Raw genomic sequence first — 10,256 nt, 5'->3', positions numbered from 1 at the left:
ATTGGCCCGAGTCCAATGTTGCCGGATGGAGCCAAAGTTTAGGTTTCAACTTCTGCTCGTGTTTACAATTAGATTTAACAATATATATTCCATTTCTTGCGAAGAAAAAGACATACTGTCTTTTACTACAGTTTCAATGCAAAATCACTCATTATCTCGAAATATTAGGAATTAAGCAGAGTTGCCCTTTAAAGTACTACTTCAAGTAAGTTTAGAAAACTTGTTCTTTACTCGAAATACACTCTTGGAGTATGTACTTCACTTAAAGTATTTTTTTTCTGGTATTTTCTAAGGAAAGTACTACTCCCAAATTCAAAGCACTGTATTTACTCGCATAATGAACGCACCCCCCCAACGGGCATCAAGACTGACTTCTTTTTTCCCCTCGCATAATGAACGTACCTCCAATTTTCGGCTTTGCGAGTCTCAAACTGCGTCCAACTCAGCTAGCTACCAAGGGGCCGGTCCAAGTCAAGCCAAGCCAAGCTGCTCTCGTAATGGCTGCAACTGCGTAGTTATGGAAGTGATCAACTGTGAAACTAAGCGGCAAGCACACCTAACAAAGCTGGGGTTGAGGAATAGCCCAGCCCCGGACATGCTTCGCCCATCGGATGCTTTGAAGTCAACGATCACGCTGTCATCTGTGGTCCGCTTTCGAACAGTGAAATCGTGACAGTGGTTAGGCCTGAGAACGGTCGCGTGACTCTTCATTCTGAGTGAGCTTGGTAGGTCGCTTTTTCTTTGGCAAAAGACACGCCAAAAGCGCCCTAAAAAAGGTTCGCAATTGATAGAGCGTGGGGACTGTGGCACGCCCACAATCAGTTGCGGGTGTGCTTCCGTCAGTGGAGACGTGCCACAGTACACTGCTATGTCATAATGGCATCTACAATGACACTTGCGTGAAGTGTGGAAATGCAAAAATTTTACCTCGCATAATGAACGCACCCCCCAAATACGTGTCAATTTTTCGGGAAAAAAAGTCCGTTCAGTATGCGAGTAAATATCATACATTCCCTAAATATCGTCTTCATAATTTTATATCACAAAATGATGCTCCGTTAACTCTGAAGAAATACTGGGAAAGATATTCTACTCTCACCAGGAATGTGGAATGCATCACTTTATTTGTACTGGGGGATAGCTTTCCCGCAGCATTTCAAACTTTCGCTACTTCTTGCACGGTCAGCGCAAGTGAGGAGATCGGAAGTATTAGAAGGGGACACTCCTCCAAGAGAGGATTGCTTGTGGAAGCTACATGGCTGGCATCACGCTCTCTCCTATACTTCGTTTCAGTTTAAGTCCAGCTAAAACTGGATCTCAAGATCCAATTTTAGTGCCCCTTTAAACTTATATTTTGAGAACTACACAATTCTGTCGTTGACGGCACAACGTTCGACCTTTGCTGCAGGTATCCGCCACAGTGATACTTTGTGGTAAGCCTTTTGTAACAGAAGTACACAGTACACAAAACAACTCCTTAAAAAGTGAAGTCTGAAGCGTCAAAGAGTTCCGATTAGAACGGATTTCCAAATGACGTCCCAATTCAAGCGTCTCACCCACCGCCCTCAGCGCACGTTGTTCCGATGAATGAGCAGGTGCTGGTTCAGGTTGCTCTTCTGCGCAAAGGAGCGCGGGCACATGCTGCAGCGGAAGGGTTTCTCTCCGGTGTGGCAGCGCAGGTGTGTAGTCACGTGGTGCTTGAAGGTGAAGGCCTTGCTACACAGCGGGCACTTGTATGGACGCTCCCCCGTGTGAATGCGTTCGTGTGCCACCACGTAGCACTTGTACTCGCTCTTGTACTCGCAATAGCTGCACTGGAAGCGCGACCGCTCGGGCTTGCCAGGCTGTTTCCGACATCGGGGAGGGGCGACCAGTCCTGAAAGACGTCGGCCGTTTCAGCGGAACAAATACGAGCGCCCCGCTTAGTTCTCGCATTCGTTGCGAGCGAATCGCAAGGCCTAGGCGCGACAAAATGGGTTACACTTCAGATTGACAATACCTCGGTCATCTGGGTGCTTAAAATCATTGTTTTTAGTCATTTGAAGCCTTATCTGAAATCGCAAGAAACGCTTTTCAGCCCTCCTAAAGCATCGGAACAGTTCACGACAAAGCAAAAACATATAGCCTGAGCTTTCCGATATGGTATCAAAAACTTGGCAAGTCGCATTTTCGAATTGTAACAATTGCTAACGGCACCCACAAGAAAATCGGAAAATAGTGTGCCAGCGTAGCCTATTCAGTAGCTCTAGCAAGGACTAGAGCTAATATTTCCAGTGTGCCACATTACATAGCATCTGCTTGATCGGAGGAATCAACACGATCGAGCCTTCTGATTGGCCGACATTGGATATGATAAGGTAATAGTGCCAAATAAACGAAAAGGAAAAAAGAAGTCTACTTGAGGGGGCTCTGAATAGCTAATGGATCTGGGCCAATCGGAGGGTGATGGGCGTGCTAGCTTCTTTTAATGAAGTAGCACCTAATAGACCGATCTCACTTAGCGTTCCAAGCATGTGTGATGCCGCCATAACTGTAGTTCAGAGGAGGCAGGCGCCAGTGCACGAGACAGTTTGTGCCGTCTCGTGCTCTGCTCGCACAGGCCCTCAGCGGCATTGTTGCACGTGCAGAATGGCTATAGTTTTCACGATGCATAGCGGCAGCGGTGGCGTAATGAAACTCATTGTGAGATCCGTCCATTTGTACACAAAAGATGAATGCCTACCTGCTCGTCCACTCGCAAGTAGACTTGTATCGTTACTAAAGAAAGTAAGGAATTACATTTACAATTACCCATGGCTAAATTAACAAATTACAGTTACAATTACACTTCCATAAAAGGAAGTCCGCGTTACTTCAAAAACGATTCTGTTACTTTAGTGGCGTTACTTTCAACATTACTGTCCTAGGGTAAGAAACAAGACACAAGTGTTATTGAAGCGTTTATTGCTGCCACAACTCACACTTTTGTGACCTTGAGCAACATCTGACTCTCAAACATCTTGCCTCGTTTCTATGTGAAGATGTTGTCCGATGCACTAAACACCTTTTCAATCCGCCTTTTCCCAAATAGATGATGCCACCTGGACCCGCGACTGAGTGTCTAGAAAACAATATGTTCGCAAGGCCTCCCCTACTCGCTGGACACCCGAAACGACAGCTAGAACCTGTTGGCCCATTGAGACACCATGTCCTAACTACGGCTCCACCAAACTTCATTTTTCTTCCAAGTGTTGATACAAAGAAGTCACCTTCTCTCTCTTGAAGAGAGAAAAAGAAAAGGCACGCACTGATTTGCTACACCAGCTCGCATGCACTTTGACGGGTTTTTTTTGTATTCGTTTTTATTAGGAAAACTCGGGAGTTTGCATAATATTGTTTGCATGAACAGTTTGGTTCTTTGTATCAGTGTGCTTCCCACTTCGTTGCAGGCGAGCAAGCTGACGAGTTACAATTTGCAATCAACCAAACCACAAAAAAAAAAAAAAAAAAAAAAAAAAGATTTGAGGCGAGGTTTTGTGCGACGTGAAGAAAGGCTTTGAGCATTTAAGAATGCCAGGTCTTACGTTTTGTAAATGCAGGTAACAGTGTGGTTCTGGAAAAACTTACCCTTACAAAAAAAAAATACATATACTGTATATAATTACAATTTTTTTTTGTCAATATTTCAAGTTTCTGCATTTTTCCTCCGCAAATGAAAACAAAAATGTAACGGATTACAATCATTTTCTCACGTAAAGAAAAGTAAGGAAATCACTTTACAAGTACTTTCTGAAATATGTAATTATTACCTTAGAAAATTACTGATAACCGTAAGGGATTACAAGTAATTTTGTTGCTTGTAACAGATTACGTACAAGTCTGCTTGCAAGTAATCTTGGCAGGGACCGTTTCAAATCGCTATCTACCGTAGCTTTTTCATGATTTCGAGCGGTACAGCCCTTTCTATTTCAGTCCTCGAACAGCTGATGAACTGGGGTCTGGCTCGAAGCAGTGCGACTTGGCAGGCGCAGCAGCAGTTTCTGCAGAAAACGTATCTGCAGACAATGCTGTTGTACAACTCAAACTCTCGTTGAACGAGCACAAGTTTCGGTAGTTTCAATAGACCTTTCACAAATCGCGCAGCACCGTCTGCGACACCGAAAGGAATGCTGGGAACGGCCTGTACAAAACTGACTGTAACAGACGACAGAGTCAACTGCGAAGGAGACGGGAGGATAGGCAGGCGAGCAGACGAGGGGCAGGCGAGCCAGCTACGCTATTTCCTCTCTTCAGTGTCACATGGTAGATACTGCAGGGGGCACGGGACATTCTCGCAATTCGTCGCAGATATTTGCAACAGGTCTATTGCAGACTGAACAAGATTCTGGCAGTATGTACTCGAGAGTGGCCATCTAAAGGGGAGATCTTTTCAGGGTGGCCTTCGGCGCTTCGAGTCCGAATCCGTGAAGCCAGTTCAGGAGTGGGGCGATGCCTCCCGGACCTCTCCTCGCTCCAGGTCTCCGTGGACCTAGGAGAATAGAGAGGGTGGTTAAAGTGACCCTGTCCGCTTGCACATGAATGTCCAAACAAGCGACAGAAATTTAAATGGCAGAATGATTAAAAAAATGCATACAGAAAGGAATGCAACCCTCGTGAAACGCCAAGAAAGAAAGATTGCCAGAATCGGTCTACACTTGAGCTTGCACACGTCAAAAGACGGACAGAGTAAAGGCTCTGTCTAAGGAGGTTAAAGTTGAAAGAGCCGAGAGACGCACAAAACCAAACTCGGGCAACGCCACGCAGAATCGTATACACAAGGTAGTCAGGTTTGAGGTGCACGAAAATCAAGCAAAAGTTTGCTTATCTGTACCTAGAACAGATACAAGTATTTCAGATACAGAAAACAGGAATTTCAAATCGCACCAGATATAAAAAGGAACATATTGACATAAATTACAACTCCAACACTGCACAGAGCCTTTCAGACAAAGCACTCATAACAAGAGACCCTTTAACAAGGCAGATATACGCAAACACCTTTTGCATTTACAAAAAAAAACAAATTCCCATTTTTATTTTTTTAAGCAGACTTCGAGGCACTTGTTTTTTACTGGACTTTCACAGGCTTTGCAGACAAATTTAGCCCACAGGTTCTAAATATTTAAAATATTCAAAAATGATGAGGTTATACATTTAGGAAGATTGAGCTGTGCCACATGACACGCTAGATTCGTTAAAAGGCACATCTCCTAAGATATGTTGAATGACATATGCAAGGGCTTTATATTAGAGATCAATTTGAGATAATAAAGATGCTTCAAAAAGCTGACAGAAGGCATAAAGGACATCAGTTCCAGCTTATAATGCAGGCAGGTAATGCACAGACAGAGGAGTAAGTGCAAGCACCACGGAAAGTCACGAGTTCATACCAAGAGCTTTATGACAGGACACTTTTCTTATAAACAATAGAAATTCAATCAAACAGACCAAGAAAAGAGAGACAATTTTGTCTTTAGCCAAGGTTGGTTAAAGCTGACTATTTCTTTTAGCATCCTCTTTAAACTCAAAAGAATTATAGCACAAACCACAAACTACTAAAAACTGTCACAAAAAAAAGCGTAAAAAAAATAAAAATTGTTACCTTAGACCGAAATATCATGCCCCTCTTTGTTAACAACCTTTTGCAATCCCTTAAAACCCCGTCCTTTCTTTAACACAACACACCAATGTGATGAAAATTGTCCTCCAGAAACACTAAATTTCATAACTTCATTATTTTTTTATTTTTTTTTTTAAATTTCATTTTATTTTTATTTATGGGGACGGGGGGGGCGGGGAGTACAGTAGAGACGCCGAAGGCCCATAACAGGTGGCCTGCAAACACCTAAATTAAGAGAGAAAAAAAAAAAGCTACAATAATATCTTGAGAGATAGCCCACCTAAAATCAAGAGCGAATCGGGTTAAAATTAGGAGTAGGCTAACTTTCGATGTGCAATCAAGAAAAATTGAAAAAATTCAATTTTTAGGTTATGTGTCCCCGCCAAGCTTCTTATCGTGGCGAGGGAAATGAAGCAAAGATGACTACTTTCCAGTCAGCAAAGTTTGCTTATATCCCACCATAGCTAACTGGCCACATTTACTCAGAGACCACCGTTGATCATTACTAGGAGTGGGCTATCTTCTGGTGTTTACGAAAAAATAGCAAACCAAGACAAAAATAGAAGTCGGTTATCTTTTGGGGGCGGGGCATCTCTCTGGATATTACGGTAGGTACATGCGCAACAAGGATTACGGTAGCGCTGACTCTTCCTAGCTTCGAGTCCTGCAAGAATGCCAGGATCAGCTGCCGTGGGTAATTTCATGGAAGAACAACAGATCCTCGTGTTCTCGTGTTGACATGCCGCGGGAAGCGACATTTCTTCAGATGCCTGGAAAATAAGAATAAAAATTAATGAATTTAACTACAGTTGAGATTAGAATGTCAGGCTCAAACACACGCGAGCTGGTAGATATGCTCAGCACGATGGCCCATGTTACCAAAGTTCCTTTGTCTGTCAATATACATGGACCTACGTCACATGATGATGTCAAACACTGGTAACCACCATGCTGATGGTTGACTGATGGCCTTTTGCAGCGAGAACAATGGTAAACTGCACTGCGCTCAGCTGTAGTAGTTACTACGTATCCCGACGATCGTCCGATCGTTTCGTCGGCATGCCCTGCGAGACAGAGTAGCCGTCAAGTTAGAGAAAGTATGAGCAACAGGAAAGGGATGCGGCCGCGAATTATCAAGTTTGCGGGACACATTTCATAGCGGCGAGCAACGGCACTTTTCTATCGTTGTTTACATTCACGTACGCCTTTGCGCCGGCTTTTTCCCGTTTGTGGTGTAGACGTCCTTTGCCTTTCGTCACATAATGCCGTTTCCACGCTTCGAGCGCACCTTCGGGGCTCCCAGCCGATCACGGGCGAGTGTCGCACCGCGAGCCCGGCCAGACGGCGGTTGGTCAGCGGCGGCCCCCATGTGCAAGTTCGCCGAGACGCCACCGCCAGGGCATCGATTTGTGCCGTCTGCGAGACGGTGACCTTTACAAGGAGCGAAAGTATGTAGGCGAGCTGGTATAGGAAACATCATAATATAAACCCTGAGACAATGACAGTTGTCTGTCTGTTATCTGATTTATCCTTGTCTCAGGGTTTACATTATGACGGTAACCTTGCATTGTTTACCAGTATTTCGCAAAATCGTAACAATTTTTCTACAAGTGACTCCTAGAGTAGCTCGTCAAATTTTAAAATGCGCAATTAAGCTTTTTTTTTCAGCAACACGGCAGTTTTTTTGTGTCAAAACTTTGTCGGCGGCATATCGAAACCAGGGTGTCTAGCAAATTATTATTTTGAAATTCCCTGACTTTTCCAGGTTTTTTCCTGACAATTCCAGGTGAAATTTCCTGACCACTGTAGAGGCAGTTAAATATATAAAATATAAGACCATTACAACACAAGGCATTAAGCACTGAGCACTTTGAGGATCGTTTTGCACGGGCTTAATCCAACTTGCATATATCGAACTATTCGGGTTCGTCCAGTCCGGCTGAAACGAGCCCTTGCTTGCCGCCAACATCGTCAGTGAAGAGGCCGCTTCCGGAAACACAATGAAAACACGACGCTCAACCACACACGTCAATAACCAAATGGCGGCATGGCCGCCAGACGCACAATTTCGGATACTTTCGGCTTCGATTGAATTGGGGTCTGCGGCTTTTCCATAATTGTTACTAAATCTAGTAGCTCTAATTGGATCTAGCCTAGTGTCGCGCCCTCCATCCAGTCCAATCCAAGGCTTGTACTGGATCTGTCGGCTATTCCCTTTGCATCGGGTAGCACAATCGACATCGGGTGAGCAGAGCCCGCGCTCCGCTCTAAGCAGAATTTATTGCCTATTTTTCTGCCCCTAAGTCTTTGCTCAGGGCGCTCAATGGCGTTTCCGGCTCATCTTCCCTGACTGGGCTCGCTTTCTGACAATATCCCTGACAATTCCCTGATTTTTCCCAGTAATTAAAATTTCCCTGACAATTTCCAGTTTTCCCGGTCGCTAGACACCCTGGAAACTTTCTGCTCGTAGCGCAATCGCACCAATGCCGAAAAATTCTGCACATACTAGCTAAACGTCATCATTGTACGCTCGGCACGTTTTCCAAGCTCACATGTAACACAACTATACTTCGTTTCAGCTCCCGTCCGAGGGCCAGCCAAAGGCTGAGGGGTGGTTCGCAACTTCGAGAAGAGCATTCCTAAGCACCACAAAGTAGTCTGGAAAAGTAATTTTTTTTCTTTTTTTATAACTGTTTTGTGCGTAAACATTGCACAATATTCCAGATATGTACAGCTGATAATGATTTGCATCTAAAGGAATTAAACATCTGAAGTTTATGTTTTTATTAATATATGTAAATGCATGTGGTTTGGTAAAAACACGTACATCCGCTAGCAACACGGCTGCAGTGCTCAGTTTTTCTGTGTGATTTTGTTCCCGTAATGGCCGAATCATGTGTTCCACTGCTTTCCTCACCAAGTCGCTTCAAAACGTCCTTCTGCAAAGGCACTTTGGGCGTCAGGCGCGAGAAGTCGTGATGAATGTCTGCTTTCAAATTCGGCAGGAGACTTTGGCTGCGTCGTACCGCGAATGCGTTGTAAACAAGAAAAGCGTCCGGGCCACTACAATTCACTGATACACGGCGAAATCAGGGCACCCCTTTACCTGCCGATCACATTGAACGCCGAGAAGCTGGTGGAAAGGACTGCGCCTAGAGCCCTGGTATATCCAGACAACACAAGAAAACATCAACGGCCGGGTCATCGGGCTCCTTGCAACGTGTACTTACAGCTCGAAACTATGCCGAACAGGTGGAAAGCTCGGACACAGATGCCAGCGGCCAGCCTACATACTGACATCCCCTGTGACTAAATTTCAGAATGTGAAAGGGCATTTTTGAAACTTGTAGCAAACGATACCGTTGATACACCTGTAGCAGTCGAAATACTCGGCGAGCGCGGGCGGCGCGGACGACCGGCGGCGCAGCGGAGTGATACAAAAGTGCAGACGAGATGGCGTGACCTATTGGCGGCGTGTGATTGGCTCCGGCCACACGTAGCTTGGGCTGTGCTCGGACGGAAGCTGAAACGAAGCATAGGTACCTTTGTTGAAAATATGGTGCATGCCACCGCATGTCCGGGGAGTTCGCGGCATCCTACGTCTTGGTAAGCGCATCCGCGTGGTGCGAGGTCCACCACCAGCATGGTGCAGGGCCCCGTCCTTCCTTGGCGTGACGTCGCGTGCAAGGTATGTATGCTGTGTCCCATGACAATGAGCATTTAGCTGTTTTAGTGAGCTTCACTCCGCCCACATCGTTCTTTTTTTTTTTTTTTTTTTTGAGAAAGACGGAAGTCTTTTAGTTGTCCCGCCTCCAGGGAGAGCTTCCTGCCTTCGATCACACTTCGGCGTCTCGCGAGCTTCGATGCACGCGCAGCTGAAGCACAGCGGAAGGCTACGAGCGCATGCTAGAAGCCGAGGCTCTGCCGTTATCGTCGGAGTAGCTGCCGTTACCGTCAACACGAGTTGTTTGGTCACTTTGGAGGGGACGCCAGCGATACGTCAAGGAAGGTCAACAAGTTCAATATTTCGCTTGGAAAAGGCTAAGCGAAACCGAAAGGATACGACGCCGCCCGCTTGCGAGGCTCAGTTGGTTTGTTAGTGTATATCGTAGCACCTCTCATCTAAATCAATCACAATTTGCGAGAACACCGTAATTTGCGCGCACAACAAATGCCAGAAAACTTTTGTTGGATTTCGATTTGGATCATGGTGACTATTGGTTGGATTCCAAAACCACGAACCAATGCTCAAAAAATGTATGCTACCAATAATAACATTGACTTTATAATAAAACTATAAAATGATATAAAACGAAAAAGGTTACCAATACAATAATTGCTATAATAGCTTGCGATTGATTGCTTCTACAATCTCGATCGACCATATTCGAAACCGAAACTACTTATGCGCAGCCTACCATGTCGAATTGGATGTATTCCATAATTTTTATTTCTATTAATTAATATATAAATCAGTTCTTCATACCCATCGAATCCTTTTAAATCACTGCGAGTTCTAATGCTGTCAATGCTGTCTACGGCGTCCTATGCTGCCCTATGCAGGCACGCACCGAACTAAGAAAAAAAAATCTTTTTACTTTTCTTATTTTGGCGAAGG

At 44.8% G+C, this 10,256-nt stretch overlaps 1 protein-coding gene across 7 annotated transcripts; it reads right to left on the bottom strand.

The window, feature by feature from the left end:
- Positions 1-1,104: 1,104 nt before the first annotated feature.
- On the bottom strand, positions 1,105-9,844 carry LOC115316857. Of its 7 annotated transcripts, none has more exons than XR_003917953.3 (4): positions 9,591-9,844; positions 6,273-6,408; positions 4,378-4,507; positions 1,105-1,876 (listed from the first exon to the last, which is right to left on the bottom strand). XR_003917953.3 is itself a non-coding variant. In XM_042286351.1 (3 exons), the coding sequence occupies exons 1-3, from the start codon at positions 9,356-9,358 to the stop codon at positions 4,392-4,394; spliced, it is 429 nt and encodes a 142-aa protein (XP_042142285.1). In that variant the 5' UTR covers positions 9,359-9,391; the 3' UTR covers positions 3,510-4,391. The 7 variants fall into 7 exon arrangements, 1 of the variants encoding a protein (XP_042142285.1); XR_006076566.1 differs by having other exon boundaries at positions 6,285-6,408; positions 9,591-9,821; XR_006076565.1 differs by having other exon boundaries at positions 4,378-6,408; positions 9,591-9,613; positions 9,702-9,821.
- Between the last annotated feature and the right edge of the window lie 412 nt (positions 9,845-10,256).

This window comes from Ixodes scapularis, unplaced genomic scaffold (genome assembly GCF_016920785.2).
Source record: "Ixodes scapularis isolate PalLabHiFi unplaced genomic scaffold, ASM1692078v2 PGA_scaffold7__128_contigs__length_106722199, whole genome shotgun sequence".
Taxonomy (NCBI): Eukaryota; Metazoa; Arthropoda; class Arachnida; order Ixodida; family Ixodidae; genus Ixodes; species Ixodes scapularis.
The sequence above is the reverse complement of the archived record's forward strand: the minus strand, read 5'-3'. Positions and strand labels throughout refer to the sequence as shown.